General features: G+C 41.7%; 1 protein-coding gene across 4 annotated transcripts in view; it reads right to left on the bottom strand.

The window, feature by feature from the left end:
- Positions 1-22,598, bottom strand: part of dipk2ab (divergent protein kinase domain 2Ab) — a 261,414-nt gene that overhangs the window by 116,453 nt on the left and 122,363 nt on the right. For 3 of the 4 annotated variants that reach the window (XM_043702761.2, XM_043702762.2, XM_043702763.2), the window contains exon 3: positions 17,305-17,608. In XM_043702761.2, coding sequence (XP_043558696.2) covers positions 17,305-17,608 — 304 coding nt within the window. Of the gene's footprint in view, positions 1-15,616; positions 15,841-17,304; positions 17,609-22,598 lie in introns of those variants that run through there. The other variant, XM_087993317.1, reaches the window with a different exon arrangement.

The following is a 22,598-nucleotide window of genomic DNA, read 5'->3' as shown; positions in this document are numbered from 1 at the left end:
ACTGCCTTTCTGCAGCCGTTATACCATTTCTAATTAGCAACGCCACCACCCCCTCCTTTTTTACCACCCCCCCTAATCTTACTGAAACATCTGTAACCAGGAACCTCCAACAACCATTCCTGTCCCTCTATGTTTCCATGATGGCCACAACATCATAGTCCCAAGTACTGATCCATGCCTTAAGTTCACCCACCTTATTTCTGATACTCCTTGCGTTGAAGTATACACACTTGAGCCCAGCTCTGTGTCTGCAAGTATTCCCTGTCAGTACTACCTTCTCCACAGCCTCCCTACATTCTTGGACATCCTGAAAAACAGCTAACCTACTTGCTGCACTACAAGTCTGGATCCCATCCCCCTGCCAAATTAGTTTAAACCCCCCCGAAGAGTGCTAGCAAACCTACCTCCTAGACTATCGGTGCCCTTCTGGTTCAGGTGCAACCCGTCCTGCTTGTACAGATCCCACCTTCCCCAGAATGCGGTCCAATTGTCCAAATACCTGAAGCCCTCCCTCCTACACCATCCTTGCAGCCACGTGTTCAACTGCACTCTCTCCCTATTCCTTGACTCCCCTCCTTTTTAATTTATTCTTACATTCCTTATCTCTTAGGACTAATTATTTTTGAGAGAATTAGACAGTTTGCCCTAATTTTGAAAAAACAAACCACCTGTGAAATGAATCGAGCAACAGCAGTACAAAATTAGAGCCAAGTACCTGATTCAAAATCCAAAATGTGAAAGAACTTTGAAGTCCCAACCAACAAAGAGGTAGTTCTACCTTGCTTTTGTAAGGCAGTTAATTGATCAGAAATTTATATTGAATACGTTGAGTGAAACAAATTTAAAACGCTGTGTTTTTAATCTTAGAACCGCGAAATATTAAGCAAGCTTACAAAGGTAGCATAGCCAAGTTATTGAATTTCAGCTGATTTTAAAATTGAACTAAAAACAAATCAGGAATAAATGGCCAAATGGACACTTAAAAATTAGCAACCAAGGCAATTCCTTGCAAGCACAGCTTCACTACTGACAAAGGTAAGATTTGGCCAAAGGTTATAATTCAAATGGCATAGTAATATAGTCTCTCAGAATTGCTTTCTCAAGTGACTACAGCTCTGCCTGAACAAGATCTTAACCTGAACAAAAAAGGAACATCTCCTTCGTACATAATTAAAACACTGCACACAATAACTCTCATTTAATGACACTTAATTTACTCAGACATCCTTCCACTTAAGCACAGAGTTTAGTTGTACGGTGCATTCTGCTCAAGAGGATAAGAGGGAAATTTCTACAGATTTTGGAGTTTGTACAATCAGTTCTAAAACAACTGTCCACAAAGTGGAAGAAAGAGGATGCTGCTGTTTGAGAAAGGGGTAAAAGCTAACTCCGAAAACTATAGACCTGTCAACTTGACATCGATAGTGGAAAAGCTGATGGAGGCCATTATATAGGATATGATAAATATACACTTAAAAGAAAATAAGTCAATATTAAACAGTTAACATGGTTTAGTCAAGGGCAGGTCATGTTTGACAAATTGAATGGAGTTATTTGACAAAGTGACACAGGCAATGGACGAGGGATGTACTATGAACATTATACATTTCGACTGACAAAAATCATTTGATACAGTGCCACATGACAGAGTGGTCAGAAAATTAGAAATATTTGAAATTGATGGGTCTTTAGCAGTATGAATTAGAGGATGGCTAAAAGACAGCAAACAGAGGGTAGGTATAGTTGGCCATTTCTCAATTTGGAGACAAATTACAAATGGTGTTCCCCAAAGAGCTGCTGGGAGGCTGTTTTTTCTTTTGATTTACGGAAACAATTTGAAGATAGTTGTTGAGAGTGAAATCTCTACATTTGCAGACATTTGCTGGAGAGAATAGTGAATTGAGAGCATGACATTGAGGGTGACTTCAGAGAGACATTAAGAAGTTGGCTAAAAGGACAGACACCTGGCTTTTGAATTTCAAATGTAGAGAAATATGAGATAATGCATTTTGAGAAGACCAATGGAAAGACAATGCAAACTCAATGATACAGCTTTGAGGGGAGTACAGCAGAAGGATCGCCGTATTCAAGTGCATAATTCTCTGCAAGTGGCCAGGCAAGGCTCATCAGATCCTTGTTCTGGATTAGTGGTGCTGGAAGAGCTAGCTCCTTGGATGCTGCCTGAACTGCTGTGCTCTTCCAGCACCACTAATCCAGAATCTGGTTTCCAGCATCTGCAGTCATTGTTTTTACCTCATCAGATCCTTGGGCTTACAAATAGACAGAGAAAATAAAAGGAAGGAAATGATGCTACATCTCCACAAATCATTGGTCAGACCATAAGTAGTGTGTTCAGTTCTGGGCACCTTATTTAAGGAAGGATATTAAAGCTCAGAAGAGCATGCAAAGGAGATTTACCGGAATAATACCAGGAATGAGGGATTTTAGAAACAAAGTGAGATTCGAGAAATTGGGCTTATTCTCCTTGGAATAGAAAAGATTTATTTATTGCGGGGTAAGGAAGAATCTTCTGTTTCTACTAGTTGGTACATCAGTAACTAAGAACTACAAATAAACAAGAGAACTAGGAATCAGAGGAGGAGAAACTTCTTTACTCACAGCTGTTAGGATCTGGAATATGATGCCTAGGAGAGAGGAGGAAACAGGATTCCACAGGAGGTTTCAAAAGGGAGCTGGATATATTTGAAAGTGATGAATCTGAAGGATTATGGAGATAGGACTGGAGAATGGGACCAGCTGAGTAGTTCTTTCAGAAGCCAGTTACAGGCATGATGGGCTGAATGGCTGTAAATATTCTATGATTTCATAAATAATTCAACAATTTCACTTTTGAAATAGTTTGTGTGTGGATAGTTTCCAGGTTCTCAGCCATCTGGGAATTAAATTGTCTAAATAACAAATTATTAAATCTTCATGTAAAGGCTCATAGATATCTAGTACAGGTAACTTGCCTTTTGCTTAATACAATGTCCAAAGGTTTTGCTGCTCAGAAATGTTTCAATTAAGAACTAGATTTTCATAGGCCTTCCATTTCTGTTGACTACAAATTTAACATTGATTTTAACATTTACTTTTAAGGCCATCATTTAAACTCAAATTTGTAGGAATTCAGCAAAGGTTTTGCTACGAATAAAACCAAAACTGGCTGGAAGTTTGGAAAAGGCAAGTTTAAGCCAAATACTGTGGATGCTGGAGATCTGAAATATATATGGAAAGTGCAGGTTCAAATGTAGATATCCAATTGAAACAGGATGCTGTCTGTGGAGCACGTGGAAGGGGCAGAACAATGCAGTTTGAACCAGGTAGGTTTGAGAGACAATTGATAGTTACACAGTGGTCAGAGATATCCAAGAGATCATACCGGAATCACTATGATTCTCTAGGAGAAAGTGAGGACTGCAGATGCTGGAGCACCAGAGTTGAAAAATGTGGTGCTGGAAAACACAGCTGCCTGGCCTGCTGTGTTTTTCCAGCACCTCATTTTTCAACTCTCTCACTATGATTCTCGCCAAGTTAATGAAATGCAGACATATGACATAAGGCAGATAGCATCAGATCCACTGGTCATCCAGTCAGTTGCATGCAGCTGCACTGGATTTGATGTTTTGTATTTTCAAAAAACATTTCAGAAGGTATCAAGACACAATGAAGCCACGCAATTGGCGTTAATATATTAGCATGAATTAAAAACTGGTTAATGGACAGGATACAGTAGGAATAAACATTTTTTTCTTCTAGGTTGAAACGCTGTATGTAAAGACTGAAAAGACTTGGGTTTTTATAATCAATATCCCTAAGTCAAATGAGAAACTAAGCAGTGAGGAGGATGTAAAGAATCTGCAGAGTAATAAATAGACAGTTTGGCTGTGTGGCCAGGAATATAGCAGCAAGAATACAACTGTGACAAAATGCAAAGTCACCTACCTGCAGGAAAAATAAAAATGCAGAATATTTTTGAAATGGAGAGCAACTGGCTAATACTGCAGACTTGCAGTGTCCAGGGAAGTTTAGGCTAGGTGGATTAGCCACAGGAAATACAAGATTACAGGTTGTGGGAGGAGGGGAAGAATCTGCGTGGGCTGCTCTTCAGACAGTCAGTGTGGAATCGATGGACTGAATGGTCTGCTTGCACACTGCAGGAAGTTTATGACCAGTACAACCAGAGAGACCTCATAGATGATTCACATAACTTTAACAGAAGTGTACAGTAAACAATTAGAAAAGCAATTGTTGAGATAATTTTTTAAAGAGCAAGTAAACAAGTTATGAGAGGTCAATGACCTTGTGTAATGGTAGAACATCCTTTAAGTGCCAGTGGCCTCTTCAATTCCGATGTGTTAGTTTTTCAGGCTGATCTGACTGGTTGTATTTTGTCAAGAATAAACAGAGGCAGATATGGCAGATTGTTTCTCTGAGATGGGTGTGATGCAAGTGGTTTTTGATTGCTTGTTTTAGCTACAGTTAGCAACTGCTCAGTTATGGTTTTGAAATACATTATGGGGAGTTTCACAAAATTAGATAACACATCACTATTTTAAAAAAAAAGACACTTAAGATTCAGGAACGAAGAATTCAGGTACCAGAGGCAGTTATGTGGATACATGGTTTGATTATCCATAGTAAATGCTCAGTAGTGAAAGTAACTGCCTTGCAACTTGTGAACTTTCTTTAATCTGTACTCTCACAAAGTCATAAACTGTTCTGGACTGCACACAAATGTTCGTAAAATATTATCACTTCAACCAATAACAGCAGCAGTAGTTTCACTTTTCATAGAAATAACCAAACAGAAACAGCAGCCAGAATCTTTATAAAGTCTTTTTCTTCTTATTGTGGATATAAAAAAAAGTCATGTTTCCTGGAAATGATAAGACAAATGAAAATTTCAGTCATCCGGGGTATCACTTTATACCAAAAAATGGATTTGATACCAAGGAATATGGTCATGAAATGGGAAAATTATGCTATGACTTTGCCTGCCATAATGATACTTTTGTAGAAGTGAATTTATGGCCAATAATCTGCTTAAACTCATATTTCAACATAAAAATTAATTACAAGCTGTGTAATTGAAATAATTGACTACAACCGAACAGACCCTTATGAAGCTTTGGGAATTAATTTGAGGTAAAGTGGCTGGAGACCCATCAGGTAAACCATAGAATCCCCACAATGCGGGAGCAGGCCATTCGACCCATCGAGTTCATACTGACCTCCTGAACAGCAACCCACCCCAGATCTACCTGTATATCCTATCCCTATCACCCTGCATTTCCCATGGCTAATCCAACTAAATACACATCCCTGGTCACTATAGGCAATTTAGCATTGCCTATCTACCTAACCTGCACATCTTTGGACAGTGGGAGGAGACCAGAACACCCAGAGGAAACCTGTGCAGACACAGGGAGTGTCTGTAAACTCCACACAAACAGTCACCCATGGGTGGAATCAAACAAGAATCCCTGGTACTGTGACACACCAGTGCTAACCAGAGCCACCACGCCATAAGTCTCAACTTACTTTCCTTAATTGAGGACTTCTGCTGCAGCAGGGCAGACTTCATTTGAATGATCAAGTAACCAACACTGGTTTATTCTGAACATGTGCAAGATGTTGACTTCTCACTCCACCTCACTGTGCACCAAATGAGCACTATCACCTCTTCCCTTGGACCACGGCCACTTTAGCATGTTGGGACTAAATCGGGTGGTGTCTTTTTAACTCTTATAGAAAGATTTCTAGGAAACATGAATACTTGATTGATATAGGGGGAGGCTGTGGCCCAGTTACATTATTGCTAGATTATTAATCCAGAGAAGAAAGTGAGGTCTGCAGATCAGAGCTGGAAATGTGTTGCTGGAAAAGCGCAGCAGGTCAGGCAGCATCCAGGGAACAGGAGAATCGACGTTTCGGGCATAAGCCCTTCTTCATTCCTGAAGAAGGGCTTATGCCCGAAACGTCGATTCTCCTGTTCCCTGGATGCTGCCTGACCTGCTGCGCTTTTCCAGCAACACATTTCCAGCTATTAATCCAGAGAGCCAGGTAATATCATGGGGAGCTGGGCTCAAATCTCACCACGGCAGATAGTGGAATTTGAATTCAGTTAGAAAAATCTGGAAATAAGAGGCTAACTACTGCTAATTATCAGGAAAAACCTATCTGGTTCAATCATGTCCTTTAGGGGAGGAAACTTACCTGGTCTGACCTACATGTGACTCCAGACCCATCACAAACTGTTCTCTGGGTAATTAGGAGCAGGGAACGAATGCTGGCCTCGCGACACTCTCATCCCGTGAACAAATTAAAAAAGATAAATTTCTACAATCTTTGCATTATTAGGGTTAATTCTGCTCAAACGAAGCTGTTAACTGGTCAAAAATCACGCAGAAACACCAGAATTTCGTGTTTAATTCTGACTAGAAGCAAATGTGTGTACATATTGTGTACATGTGTGTACATGTAGCTTCATATTTGTTTTGCCTTATTTTGGCTACAATGTGCAACATGAAACACTAAATATTAATGAGACAAATTACTTTGTTTAATAACAAAGTCACAGCTGAAGTTATTAAATAAGTTTGAAGTCACTTTTCAAATGGAGGAGAAAGTGAGGTCTGCAGATGCTGGAGATCAGAGATGAAAATGTGTTGCTGGAACAGCGCAGGTCAGGCAGCATCCAGGGAACAGGAGAATCGACGTTTCGGGCATAAGCCCTTCTTCAGGAATGAGGAAAGTGTGTCCAGCAGGCTAAGATAAAAGGTAGGGAGGAGGGACTTGGGGGAGGGGCGTTGGAAATGTGATAGGTGGAAAGAGGTCAAGGAGAGGGTGATAGGTCAAAGTGGGGTGGGGCGGAGGGGTCAGGAAGAAGATTGCAGGTTAGGAAGGCGGTGCTGAGTTCGAGGGATTTGACTGAGACAAGGTGGGGGGAGGGGAAATGAGGAAACTGGTGAAATCCGAGTTCATCCCTTGTGACTGGAGGGTTCCTAGGCGGAAGATGAGGCGTTCTTCCTCCAACCGTCGTGTTGCTATGGTCTGGCGATGGAGGAGTCCAAAGACCTGCATATCCTTGGTGGAGTGGGAGGGGGAGTTAAAGTGTTGAGCCACGGGGTGGTTGGGTTGGTTGGTCCGGGTGTCCCAGAGGTGTTCTCTGAAACGCTCCGCAAGCAGGCGGCCTGTCTCCCCACTATAGAGGAGGCCACATCGGGTGCAGCGGATGCAATAGATGATGTGTGTGGAGGTGCAGGTGAATTTGTGGCGGATATGGAAGTTTCCTTTGGGGCCTTGGAGGGAAGTGAGGGGGGAGGTGTGGGCGCAAGTCATGCACCTCCTGCGGTTGCAGGGGAAGGTGCTGGGAGTGGAGGTGGGGGTTGGTGGGGGGTGTGGATCTGACGAGGGAGTCACGGAGGGAGTGGTCTTTACGGAATGCTGATAGGGGAGGGGAGGGAAATATATCCTTGGTGGTAGGGTCCGTTTGGAGGTGGCGGAAATGACGGCGGATGATACGCTGTACATGGAGATTGGTGGGGTGGTAGGTGAGGACCAGTGGGGTTCTGTCCTGGTGGCGGTTGGAGGGGCGGGGCTCAAGGGCGGAGGAGCGGGAAGTGAGAGAGATGCGGTGGAGGGCATCGTCGACCACGTTGGGGGGGAAATTGCAGTCCTTGAAGAAGGAGGCCAACCAGATTGTGCGTTTTTGGAACTGGTCCTCCTGGGAGCAGATGCGGCGGAGACGAAGGAATTGGGAGAATGGGATGGCGTTTTTACAGGGGGCAGGGTGGGAGGAGGTGTAGTCCAGGTAGCTGTGGGAGTCGGTCGGTTTGTAGTAGATGTCCGTGTTGATTCGGTCGCCCGAGATAGAAATAGAAAGGTCGGGGAAGGGGAGGGAGGAGTCTGAGACCGTCCAGGTGAATTTGAGGTCGGGGTGGAAGGTGTTGGTGAAGTGGATGAACTGTTCAACCTCCTCGTGGGAGCACGAGGCGGCGCCGATACAGTCATCGATGTAGCGGAGGAAAAGGTGGGGGGTGGTGCCAGTGTAGCTGCGGAAGATGGACTGTTCCACATATCCTACGAAGAGGCAGGCATAGCTGGGGCCCATGCGGGTGCCCATGGCTACTCCTTTGGTTTGGAGGAAGTGGGAGGATTGGAAAGAGAAGTTGTTCAGGGTGAGGACCAGTTCAGTCAATCGAAGGAGGGTGTCAGTGGAAGGGTACTGGTTGGTACGGCGGGAAAGGAAGAAGCGGAGGGCTGAGTCCTACGTGATGAGGGATGGAGATGTACAGGAACTGGATGTCCATGGTGAAGATAAGGTGTTGGGGACCGGGGAAGCGAAAATCATAGAGGAGGTGGAGGGCATGGGTGGTGTCCCGAACGTAGGTGGGGAGTTCTTGGACTAAGGTGGACAGGATCGTGTCGAGGTATGCAGAGATGAGTTCGGTTAAAATGCATAGAGTTGTAAATTTATTTATATTTATTTTCTCATGGGTGTGGGTAACATTGATAAGACCAGCAACTATTGCATATCACTACTTCTCTGAGAGAAGCTGGTAGATCTGCCTCCTTGAACCATTGCTAACATTGGGCTATAGGTAAGGAGGGAGTTCCAGAGTACTGACCCAGCAAGGAATGGTAACACATTTCCAAGTCAGGATAATGTACAATTTGGAGAGGAACCCATAGGTGGTCATGGTCCTCTGCACTTAATCCCCAAGTTCTATGATGCTTCAGATCATCATTTTGGGAGGTGGTGTTGCAAATGCCTTGGCAACATGGATGCAATGCTGCGTAAGTGATGGTTAAGTTGGTGAATGTGTTGTAATCAAAGTTGCTTTGTCTCACATTGTTCTGGGTATTAGTTATCCAAGCAAGTAATCAGTATTCCATCACACTACTGACTTGTGTCTTGCAGGTGTGGTGGACAGGCTTTAAGGAGTCAGTAGATTATGTTGCTCACCAGTTGGTCCTTTTTATTTGTTTGTGAAATGTAGGCATTACTGGTTTGCCAGAATTTATTGCCCCTCTCTAGTTTCCCTTCAGAAAGTGGTGCTGAGTCACCTTCTTGAACTGCTGCAGTCCATCTGCTGTGGATTGACCCACAATGATCTTAGGGAGAGAATTCCAAGATTTTGACCCAGCAACAGTAAAGGATCACCGATATATTTCTAAGTCAGGGGAACTTGAAGGTGGTGGCATTCTCGTGTATTTGCTGCCCATGTCCTTCGAAAAGAAAGTGGTGGTGGGTTTGGAAGGTGCTGTGTAAGGCACTTTGGTGGATTTCTGTAGTGCATCTTGTAGATAATACACACTGCTGCTACTATGCATCAGTGGTGGAGGCAGTGGACACTTGTAGATGTGGTGCCAATCAAGTGGGCTGCTTTGTCCTGGATGGTGTCACTTTCTTGAGTGTTGCTGGCAATCCAGGCAAGGGGAGAGTATTCTAACACACTCCTGACCGGTGCCTTGTAGATGGATGGTGGACAGGCTTTGGGAAGTCAGGTGGTGAGTTATTTGCTGCAGTATTCAGAGCTTCTGACCTGCTCTTCTGCTGTGTTAATGTGGTGAGCCCAATTGATTTTTGGTTAACGGTAACCCCAAGGATGTTGATAGTGGGGGGAATTCAGTGATAATAACACAACTGAATGTCAGATTAGATTGTCTCTTATTGGAGATGGTCACTGTTTGGCATTTGTGTGGTGCCTATGTTACTTGCCACTTGTCAGCTCAAGCCTGGGTATTATCCAGGTCTTGTTGCACTGAGGGGTCTCAAATGGTGCTGACCAGGGCTTGATGATTGCACACCCACACTTCTGACCTTATGATGGAGGGAAGGTCATTGATAAAACAGCGAAAGATAGTTGGGCCCGGGAGACTACCTGGACGAATTGCCGCAGAGATGTCCTGGAGCTAAGATGACTGACCCCCAACAACCTGGATGGTGCCTGCCCGAAACATTGATTTTCCTGCTCCTGACCTGCTGTGTTTTTCCAGCACCACTCTAATCTTGACTCTGATCTCCAACATCTGCAGTCCTCACTTTCGCCCCAACAACCATAATCATCTTGTGTTCCAGATATGACTCTAATCAGCAAAGAGTTTACCTCCTAATGTCCACCGATTCCAGTTTTACTAGGATGCCTTGATACCACACTTGGTCAAGAGCTGATGTCAAGTGTTGTCAGTTCTCACCTGCCCTCCGGAATTCAGCTCCTTTGTCCATGTTTGAACCAAGGCTGTAATGAGGTCAGGAGCTGAGGGGCCCTGGCGGAACCCAAACTGGGCATCACCAAGTAAGCTATTTGATAGGACTATTGATAAAACCATTTTAATGATGATCAAAAGGAGACTGACAGGGAAATTGGTTGGATTGGATTTGTCCTGCTTTTTGTGTACCTGAGCAATTTTTCACATTGTCAGATAGATGCCAGTATTGTAATTCTACTGGAAAAGCTTGACTCGGGGAGCAGCAAGATCTGGAGCACAGGTCTTCAGTATTGTTGCCAGAATGTTGTCAGGGCCCATAACCTTTGCAGCATCCAATGTCTCTAACCGTTTCTTGATATATGTAGAGAAAGTCCAATTGGCTGAAGACTGATATCTGTCAGGCCAGGGACAACTGGAGGAGGCCACACTGGATCATCTCTTTGCTCTTATAGTCAGCATTTATATGCTGGTACAGTTCAGTTTCCAGTAAACAATAAACCCCAAGAAGGTAGAAAGTGTGGGATTCAGCAATAGAAATAACATTGAGTGTGAAGGTAAGCTGTCTAGATTCTCTATCGTTGGAGTTTAGTGCATATACAGCATGGAAGATGTTTATAACTTAGTGACCCAGTTCGAATGTTGCTCAAGTCTTGGTGCACTTGGGCTCAGGCTGCTTCAGATACCAGCCACACATGAAATGAACATTACAATCATCAGCAAACATTCTTTTTATGATGGAGGGCAGGTCATTCATAAAGCAGCTCAAGTTGATTAAATTGATATTGCCCCGAGGACACACTACATGAATACTGTAGGACAGAAATAATTGGCATCCAATGAGCCCAACAACTTCCTTCAGGCTAGATGCCAGCCAATGGCACCTTTTCTGAGTCTCCATTTAATTAAATTTTATTTGGGTACCATGAACTCGTCTTATTCTAACAATGCCCACATCAAGGGCATTGACTCCCTGTGACCGCTAGAATTTAGAATTTTGATCTTGCTTGGAGAAGGTTTTATTGAGGTTTAGAAGTGATCCTGGAAGAATCCAAACTGAGCATCACTGAGCTTTTTATTGGTGAATTAGTGCCACTTGATGGCCATGCCAGGGACATTTTCCATCAGTTTCTAGCCAAAGTAGACTGATGGGGCATTACCTAGTCAGATTGGATTATTCCTGAATTTTATGTACAGAATACCCTTGGTCAATTTTCCCCCATTATTAGGTAGATGTCACCAGTTATACCAGAACAGCTTGGTTCGGAGCATGGTTAGTTCCAATATATAGACTGACCTCAGCTGGAAGCTGAGATGAATCATCCACTCAACACTTCTGGCCTCACAGCTGGGTTTTTCCATCATTCAGGATACGGATTGTTTATAGAGTTCCTTATTCTGGTTAACTGTTTCACTGTCTAGTAACCTTCCCAACGTGATATGGCAGAGCTGCAGTGCTGTGATATGACCCATTGGCTGAGATCACTTAATTCTGTTTATATCTGCTGCTTTTGCTGTTCAGCACGCACAATATCCCCATCAGAGGTCTGGCAACTCTTGGGGAGATATGTGTAATGCTGCTCACCTACATGACTCATTCAAACTCAGTTCCCTGTCTTGTTGATAATGGTACAATGAGGGATGTGCCAAGGTTACAGATTTTGGCAGAATGTAATCCTGTCGTCACTGATGATCCAAGGCACCTCCTGCATGCCCAGTTTTGAGCTAGTACATTTTATTTTGGATCTATTCACTTAGAAAGGATGTAGCATGGCATAAAGCAATGGAGCCCTGGGTGTGAAGGCAGAACCTCTACACAAGGCATCTTCGAACAGTGCCATGAATTTATGCAAGAGGTAGACAACAAAATAGGTTTTACATCCTTCTTGTTTCCCTCTCAACCTGCATCAGGTGCAGTCTGGAAGAAATGCCCTCCAGGCAGTAGCAGCTGGATCAGTAGTAGTGCTAACAAGGAGAAAGTGAGGACTGCTGATGCTGAAGATCAGAGCTTAAAAGTGTGTTGCTGGAAAAGCGCAGCAGGTCAGGCAGCATCAAAGGAACAGGAGAATCGACGTTTCGGGCATAAGCCCTTCTTCAGGAACTTATGCCCGAAACGCGATTCTCCTGTCCCTTTGATGCTGCCTGACCTGCTGCGCTTTTCCAGCAACACATTTTTAAGTAGGGCTAACAAGCCAATTTTAGAAGTGGACAATGAAACTCGCCCATTCAGAGCACATTCTGCATTGTGATTACCTTCAGAATTAGTTCTTTAAGAAAAAGAAATCAAATACTGAAAGTGATTGCTGACCAGGGAGAGCTGGACCTGGGATGAGGTGGAAAGTGGGGAGATCTGGAAGCTAGTGAATTGTATGTTGAGGCCAAATGGTTGTAAGCTCCTTAGGCAGAAAATGAGGTATTCTTCCTCCAGTTTGCAAGTGACCTTATTTTGATGGAGGAGGAGGACCAGGATGGACATGTTGTCGGGGAGTGGGAGGGGGAGTTGAAATGGCTGGCAAATGGAAGTTGATAGGAGCATAAGGAGAATAGATGTTGCCTGAACCTGTCACTGAGTTTGCGCTGAGTCCCCGGAAAGCGGATGGGGTGGGGAAGGAGATAGATTTTTGGTGGTAGAGTCAGACTGCAGGAGGTGAAAATGGCAGAGGATGATGCCTTGGATTTGGAGATTAGTGAGGACCAGGGGATTCTGTCCTTGTTGTGGTTTGGTGGTGATGGGAGAGGGGGTGTGCGCATTTGAGGGCAGAGGTATGGGAAATAGAGGAAATGCTGTATGGGGGAGAGGAAATTATGGTCCTTGAAATAGGAGGACATATGGGTTGTCCTGGAGTGGAATTGCTCAACGTGGAAGCAGATACACCAGAGGCAGAGGAATTGGGAGTATGGGATCACATTTGATTTAAGTCAACACTATTGTTCTGTCAACCTGTGTCTTGCATACTGCAACCGGTGATATGAGGCACATGATTTCAGCACAGGATTAAATATTTATTACGCCATGAATAATACAAGAATTTTCAGCTTGATGCAAGCCTTTTCAAGTGTTTGACAAGTGAATCAGGAGTTTCTGACTACTGCAAAGAATCCTAATTGGGTTACTTCTCATTCCCTACATCCCATGTCTTTTTTTCAAAAAAGTATTTGGCCTCCACACTCTCACACCTTTTGTTTCCAAGTTGTTGGGAGTGTTACATTGCAAAACATCAACTTCAATTTTACACTAATTCATTAAATAATATCCATTATCCAGAAAGGAAAAATGAATGAATGATTGAATTGTTTTACAACACGTAGATTTTGACTCAGTTACTTTTATATTCTTGTGATTCAGCTGCACTGAATTTCTTCATAATCCAAATATGATTTAACGTAAAATAAAGCAAACTGAATTTGCTTCTTGCTGTGAAACATCTGAACCCACTTTTTTTTTTATTCATTCACAGGATAAGGGTGTTGCTGTCTCGCATCATTTATTATCCCAAGGGCAGATAAGACTCAACCACGTTGCAGTGGGTTTGGAGTCACATGTAGGCCAGTTTCCTTTCATAGAGATGGGTGTTTATGACAATCAACAATTGATTCATGGTCATCATTAAACTCTTAATTGCAGATTTGTATCAAATTCACATGCCATCATCTGCTATAGCAGGATTTGAACCCAGGTCTCCAGTACATTACCTGGGTTTCTGGATTAACAGTCCAGCGATAATAGCACGAAACGGTTTCCTTTGTAGCTTGTTTATTTCAAACAGAGATCCAGTGATTTTGCTTTACACATCAGTGCACCCCAAAAAACAACAAATTATTTCCGGATACACATGCAATTTCAGAGCATCTGTATCCATTTTCAAATAATCTTTTTGCACTTCAAAATTCCATAATTCAGCCAAATTAAGTAAATAATGCAAGTACAGTCTTAAAAAGGATCAAGTATCAGACTTAAAAAGAATTAAGTATATCACCTCAACGTATAGCATCAGGATGTATTCATTTAAACTGGCATTTGTAAATTGTTCTACTTTACTCCAATCCTGTACTTCATAAGTTAATGCAGCATTTGTCTACGTGCGTGTAACTGCACACCACAATCAATTCTGATATGGCTGAACCAAGTACTGAATCGGTATAAAGTTTCCCAATGTAAAGGCTAACATTAATCATGTATAAAATTATACCTTCAATTTAGTTCTCTTGGGGCTAGCAAGTTGAGTGAGAAGGAATTAAAAGTGAATCTATGTTAGGTACAACTAAGAATGAATGTTAGCTTTTTTTTAAATTCGCTCCTGGGAGTCACTAGCTGAGCTAGCATTTATTGCCCAGCCATAGTTGCTCTTGAGTAGTTGGTGATGAGCTACCATCTTGAACACAGACAATCTAAGTACTGTTCAAAGCTGGAAAGTCTAATATTTTTGTTCAGAGAACCCAGATCTCTAATTTTAGGGGTTAGCTGCTTGACCCTGTGAACTTATCAATTGCCTTCATGTCTCAATAACTACAACAAGTTTTCAAATGTAATCTGACTGACCTACTATGCAATAACTTCAAGAGTTGTGTATGGTATACTGATTGTACATTTCAGCATTCTAATTACTTTATAGGTTAGTGACCCACATTGGTTGATATTGTTGAGTTTGAATCTACTGCAACTTGTAAGCCATTTTAACGCACATTCTAAGCCAATAGCTTTCATGAATTATTTAATGTTGCCTATTATTACAGTTGCCCATGTTATTTCCATTATTCCATCATTTGCCTATTTGCATATTTTGTTTACTAATTTACATTTGTTGATCAACACCCTTGGAAAGAAGTGCTGCTTTCAATTTGTCAATATTTGTCAATGATCCTACCCCATAACACTGGTCTTCTGACCAACTGATCTCTCGGTCCAAACACCCTGTAGGGCTAGGTGAACTGATCTACAGGCTACTGCAAGTAAACTTCAGTATGGGATACCTTCACAGCATAATTAGCAATCAGCAACTCACACAGCAGGACATTTTACAATTTGGCCTTGGCATGCAATCTTGTTGACTTGTGCAGGATGCATCAGCTCACAGGTAGGTATCCTCACTTGAGTCACCAAAAGCGTAAAATTGCTTTTACGACCGAGAGAAGACAGTTTTGGTGAGGTCAATGAAGATAATTTAGAGTGATCTGTGCTGTTTAAAACACTTCTGTTGTAATGTCTAAAATGAGAAAATCCCACCAGTTGGAGACCTGTCAGCTCTAAAGCTCCACTGAGATTTGTGGTAGATATGAAAGAACGGTCTTTGATTTTGTTAAAACAATGCAAGCAAAGATCTCTCCAAGGAAGAGTGATTTGGAGATGCTGCTGTTGGACTGGGGTGTATAAAGTTAAAAATCACACAACACCAGGTTATAGTCCAACAGGTTTAATTGGAAGCACGAGTTTTCAGAGCGCCGCTCCTTCATTCCTTGAAAGTTGGTTGATTAACAATTACCAGTAATGTTCTCTTGATGCCAATATCAATACCAGGATTTCCAAAGCTGTAGTTGTTATGCTAAATGGAAAACAAGCGAAAATCACAGATTGAGCATCCACAGCTGTCATGGGTGGAGAATTCCAAAGATTCCCAGATCGAGTGGCTGCAAAGATTGAATGAACAAATTTCTCATCTCAGTCCAAAATAACTGATGCCTTATTTGGAGACTTGTGACCTCATGTTGCAAATTCTTCAGCCAGGGGAAATATCTGCCTGATATTTTCAGCATCTATCTGATCAAGAAACTTAAGAATTCTGTATATTGCATTGAAACAAGGGAACATATGTTTGGCCTGCTCAAACCTATCTCAATAATGAAACCCCTCATCCCAGGTATTGGTCTAATGAATCCTTGTTGAATTCCCTTCTGAACAAGATGTCTATTCTGAGGTTAGGAAATAAAAATTCACAAAATGTGTGTCAGCTTCAAAGTGACTGAGAATAGTCTATGGGGCTCGCAAAGCTCTAAACATAAATAAATGTGGAACAACTAAATTACAGTAGAACACAAAGACAGCTCAGGACAGAATTCAAGCAGCTAACAGAAATTAGTCAATTTGTTTTTCAAACACATTACATGGTTACTAATTCAACTTTATAGACTAACTGAGATACACTGAATCAGTGATGTAGGAATGTTTTTGTTTGTGAAAAATCCATTGGCTCTGGTACAAAGTGGGATTATTGCACATCGAATACTACAGAATCAATGTAGTCCCAAAACCACTATTTCAGTTTACAGTAATTCCTCCACAGCAGTTACAGTCATCCTGGATTAACGAAAATGTCTGCAGTTCATTGGTATACGGAGGTCAACATACAAAAAAACCTTTCACATAGGCCTTTGTTTTAAATCCAACAATGAACACTTAAATAACTTGTTATTAGATTTTTAAAATTAGATTACTTACAGTGTGGAAACAGGCCCTTCAGCCCAACAAGTCCACACCGACCCGCCGAAGCACAACCCACCCAGACCCATTCCCCTCAATTTACCCCTTCACCTAACACTACAGGCAATTTAGCATGGCCAATTCACCTAACCTGCACATTTTTGGATTGTGGAAGGAAACCGGAGCAAACCCACGCAGACACAGGGAGAATGAGCAAACTCCACACAGAGAGTCGTCTGAGGCGGGAATTGAACCCAGGACTCTGGCGCCGTGAGGCAGCAGTGCTAACCACTGTGCCACCGTGCCGCCCACAAACGCTGTAAGTGATTAGTATTCCATGATTCAACAACGACATATTGAAATGTGAACCATTATGATAAATGTTTTACCAACTTCAACTAACTCTGAAAACAGAGTTTCCTCCCACAATCCAAAGATGTGCAGGTTAGGTGAATTGGCCATGCTAAATTGCCCGTGTTAGGTGAATGGGTAAATGTAGGGGAATGGGTCTGGGTGGGTTTGGCTTCGGCGGCTCGGTGTGGACTTGTTGGGCCGAAGGGCCTGTTTCCACACTAAGTAAGCTAATCTAATCTAATTGTATTAGCCAACTTACAAGGAATTAGAAAAGGCTAGCGATGAATCTTTTTGAATGGAGACATAAACAGAAGACTTACTTTGTTTGATTAATCTTTTGTCTGCTACAATGATGTTTTCAGCATCAATCACTATGACCTTTCCATCCCGCGGTCCAACAGCAAAGTTGTCAAAGCTGACGTCAAGGAGATAGAGCGCAAATTCAAAATCATTGTTTGTAAGTTGTTCAGCGATTTCCAGCAATTGCCAGGCCAAGTCTACTCGTTTTTCCCAGGGTGCATTATAGAAATTCCAAAGTTCATTGCCTACATAATTTACAGCCACCATTCTCCCACAGGCTCCAAGGTACTTTGCAAAAGGCCATCCTTCATCTGATGGAAAGCTCTGTAGAGACAAGGGGAAAAATGTTCAAATATCATCTACACATTGAAGCTTAATAATTTATAATATAGCCTACAGGCTATGCAATTTTGGACTCACTCTCACTACAGGGGTCATAGGTTCAAGCTCCCATGTCGTACATGTGATGTTATATTCTCTCAGCTACACTACATAACAACTGCTTTCAATATGGTATCAGAAACAGAAGTTTCATATATCCCTCTAGGCAAAACTGACTCCCTACATGATGATAGAACAGTATTAGAAAGAAAGCTACTGCCTTTTTCAAGGAGAAACTATAGGAGCAGATGATAGAGAAGTGGAAAACTAAGAGCACACATATTAGAATGGAGGTCAAAGAAAAGCAGTTTTTTAAAAAAAAAGTCAGTTAGCTAATTTATGTGGAACTATCTTTTAAAGATAGTACTGGATTTATAGTTGGTTTTTATAAGCCTTAAACCCGTTACCTTGTCCATTCCTAATACAACTATATGCTTCCTTTTCAGCACTTAGCATTTCCCTTTTAGAGCAGACAGGGCAAGTGGGAGATTTCCCAAAGCATCCTTCAAAGGACAGCTTATATCAGGAACATCCAGCCCTGCCTGGATTCAAATCAGCCAAGCCTTTAGTGAGACTTCTACATCTTTCTTAGAGATATACATTCACCTTTTTTCCCTTCTAGTAAAATATTAATGCCTCTGCACAGTACTTATGTTACAATAACCTATTTTTAAACATAGAACATAACAGTGTAGTGCAGGCCCTTCAGCCTCAATGTTGTGCCGAGCTTTGGAAAAAATCTGAAGCCCATTTTCATCCATATGTGTATCCAATGACCATTTAAAATGCCCTTAAAGTTGCAGGCAGTGCGTTCCATGCCCTTACTACTCTAAGTAAAGAAACCACCTCTGATAGCTGTTCTGCATCTAACATTCTTGCTTTTACAAAAGCAAAATACTGAAGTTGCTGGACGTTTGAAATAAGAACAAATTTTCTGGAAATACTCAGCATGATAGGCAGGATCTGTGTAAACATCTGCCTGATGCCCTTTCATCAGAACCAACCTAAGTACAGTAAGAGTTCCAAACCAGTGAAAGATGGCAGGAGACAAAGCTCTGTGGCTGGTGGAGGGAAGGAGTGATTGTACAATTAAAAATTTCATGCTAAGACAAACAGTGGCAATGAATAGTTGGGAAAAATGAAGGTTCTGTCCAAATGAGGTATGAATGCATATAAAACCACATCTGAATGTAATATGAAGGGTTAATGGAATAAAGCAAACCAGGTCAAAAACAAAGATGGAGAAAAGGTCATTATCAAAAGGTGCTGAAAATCTAAACTAAAACAAAAAGAAAACGAAGAAACTTGGGTATGGCGGCATTTGTGGTGGCAAACGGTCCACCCTTCCCATACATTCACTGACTGATTTCGACCTCTTACCTTCCTCAAATTCTCTGTCTCCGTTCTTGGAGGTGAAGCTATCAACTAATGTCTATTACAAACTTCCAGACCCCCACAGCTACCTCAATGGCTTCCTCACATCCTGCTTCCTCCACAGACCTCATGTCATCCTACCAATTTCTCTGACTCGATCACATCCGTTCTCATGATACCAACTTTTCACACCAGTGCTACCAGCATGTCTCCATTTTCCCTTGAACCTCAGATTCCCACTCAGCATGTCCACCCATTTCTGTTTTCACCTCTTCTCTTCCTTCCCAGAATCATGGTATGGTTTTCCTTTGTTCTCAACTTATATAGCTTATGTAGTTATTGTATTTTAGAAACAACACTTTGTAAAGCACTCAAAAATTCTGACTTCAAAGACAATCTATAAATGAAGAAGTTACTAGCAGCCTCATTATCTTCATGAGCCATTTGTTTAAATTTCAAGTTTAGCAGATACATCAACAACACAGGAAACTCAAAACTAATCTATGACAAGTGTATAAATAATTCTTTGCTTTCAGAGACTAATCAATCTGCTGTGCGTTTCTATTTTATTAAACCACGTGGAAAGTCATGATTTTGGTTATATTTTGCATTGAAATCTATCTTTAATTAATTTAAAACAATCTAACATTTATATAAATGGACACTTGCCCCTTGACCCCAATTGCATTCTAACTCCACATATTGAGCCAATATGATATTGGTGTTGAATATTTCCTGTTTTAACAGCCAGCAAAGAATGCAGCACATTTATGCATGCCTGATCTAGCAGTAGATATAAATGGAATTTGGTTTTCAGTGAAACAACTGTCAAGGCTTCAATCCTAACATGACATTTATATAAAAGAATAGTTATTAAAAGTAGATAGATTGATACAGCACCCACTGCACATTAAGGGAACATCTGTATTAAATAAACCTCTCCTTAATATTTCACTTGACATGAAGTTTAAATGTTATAAAGACAGAGTCTCTTCTCTGCTTGTGCTTTTTTTTTAAATTATGGATTGAAATGAATAAAGCTGTTTGAAAACCAAGGATGGTTGCACGATTTGAAAGCAAGTATCTTGATACTCATTCTGAACAATTTATGAGTTACAGCAGCAGTTGCAGATTAACTGGAGACAAGAGTTCCATGTGATTGGAGTTTTAGTGGGTAGCAAGTATCAGATTGGTATGTGGATTAGTTACCAGTTTCCACTGACAAAGGTTTGATGAAGAGTCATCTAGATTCAAAACATTAGCTTGCTCTCGCTCCATGGGTGCTGCCTAACCCGTTGTGATTTCCTATTTTTTTTTCAAGTCACTTTTTCTAAGTACCAGCAATCATGGTTGATTCTCAGGTAGCTGCACAGTTTGAGGGTGTGAGCAAGATATTCAGAGAAGCATTCAGACCAGCACCAGCTTAGGCTTTCTCTCTATTCTCTGAACTGAAAAATCACTAAGCCTGAAGAAAAACAGTTCACATTTCCTTCAGTAGTTGCTGTAAGCGGTAACTTTTAACCGATAATTCAGAGACCCTTGTATCAGTGTATCGACCACCCTGTGCTTCCTGCAAATCATTCAAAGCACTGGACAAGGATGACTGAGAAGAGTCATTCTCACCAGCACAAGAATCATCATAGTGACCTTTGTAAACAGCAACCACTGAACTGCTTTCCCAGCTTTCCTCCCTCCAAAACATTTTTTTTTCCATCTGGGTCTGCGTATAAAGACAGAGTATCAGCAGAGTTATGTGTTATTGGTTTATAACAGTAATAGCTACTGTTGATTCACTTGTCAGAATTTGTAGTTCTATTAAGTCCAGAGGTCTGGTCCATGTTTTCTGTCAACCTCAATCTAGCAGACCAATAAATTGGAGAATCTTGGTGTAATTTTTAAAACCTTCAAATTTTCTTAAGACTGTGGGAATGGTGGGGTTTGCGAACTACTCCAGTGAGCCACGATAACATTTGAAACAGGTTAAAATGAGGCATAAAACATTTAAAGTCCACAATACAAAAAGCCACACTTGTGCACAGCACAAGTGAAACTTGCTCATAGCTGCATTTTTTCAATGCATTGATACCAGTATCATTAAACTATTATGGATGCAATATCCTTTTAAAGGAAAGTTAATAATTTGCTGTTGTTTTGGCAATGGGCAAAGGATTGAAAATTAGCTGCAAATCTTGGGAGAAACAATGACTTTCCAACCAACTTCAGGATGTACCCAAGTGGAATTAACTTCTAAACTGTCCAATGGATATTTTTAAACAACCTGCTCAGACATGTTATGTCACACCTCTAGAGCAGGTGGGTTTGAACAGTCACTGAACGAAAAGAGCCTTTACAGGTTTCAAAACCATCACCATTACCATTTAACCATAACTACAACCAAAATGTTTCACCATGATGGAATTTGAACACATGCTCTTACAACATCAATCTGATGTCTTGGATTACTAGCCCAGTGACATTATGATTACATCATCACCTCCCCAAGAATTCTACTACACCTTGGATAGTTCATAGAAGAGCAAATCTATAAGAATGTGCTGATTTATAGCAAGTAAACCTTCCGTACTTAAGACAAAACAGTGTTGTTTTATGTACAAGAAAATCCAGAAGTATCTGCACCATTCAAACTATATATTACTTTTCTATTATCCCACATTTCCCCACTTCAAACTCAATTTGAAATCTTTTCCCACTCATTTAATTTTTGCTTATCCATTTGCATATTTCATGTCCAGCTTACAACCGGTTTCTCTAATTCTTTGTACCATTTGAAAATTTCACTGCAAGACATTCAGTCCTTTCTTTCATGTCATTGTAATGGACTGTTTAGAGACCCCATCATACGAGTCTGTGGTGCCCCACTGATTACAGCTCACTTGCAGAAAAAAAACCAACCCATTTGTCCCTTGTTTCCTGTCAGTTAACCAATTCTCTATCCATGCTAATATGTGAACCCTAACATCACAGCTTTATCATGGCACTAATTTTTTAGCAGACACCTGAACAATTGAGGAAATCCAAATCTACCACATCTACTGGTTCTGCTTGCTCCATCAAACACATTCAGCTTCCCGTGCATAAAACCGCGCTGTTTCTCCTTCATCGTGTTACGATTTTCTGAATACCCAGCTTTTTCCTGAACAATAGGTTAAATGTTTTCTCAATCATGTGTATTAAGCTAACTTGAGCTGAAAATGTGTTGCTGAAAAAGCGCAGCAGGTCAGGCAGCATCCAAGGAGCAGGAGAATCGACGTTTCGGGCATGAGTCCTTCTTCAGGAATGAGGAAAGCAGGCTAAGATAAAAGGTAGGGAGGAGGGACTTGGGGGAGGGGCGTTGGAAATGCGATAGGTGGAAGGAGGTTAAGGTGAGGGTGATAGGTCGGAGTGGGGTGGGGGTGGAGAAGTCAGGAAGAAGATTGCAGGTTAGGAAGGTGGTGCTGAGTTCGAGGGTTGGGATTGAGACAAGATGGGGGGAGGGGAAATGAGGAAGCTGGAGAAATCAGAGTTCATCCCTTGTGGTTGGAGGGTTCCTAGGCGGAAG

This window comes from Chiloscyllium plagiosum, unplaced genomic scaffold, assembly GCF_037043375.1.
Source record: "Chiloscyllium plagiosum isolate Xiang-an unplaced genomic scaffold, Cpla_swu_hap1 HiC_scaffold_13, whole genome shotgun sequence".
Classification (NCBI taxonomy): domain Eukaryota; kingdom Metazoa; phylum Chordata; class Chondrichthyes; order Orectolobiformes; family Hemiscylliidae; genus Chiloscyllium; species Chiloscyllium plagiosum.
Note: the sequence above shows the minus strand (reverse complement) of the source record. Positions and strands in the feature narration are given on the sequence as shown.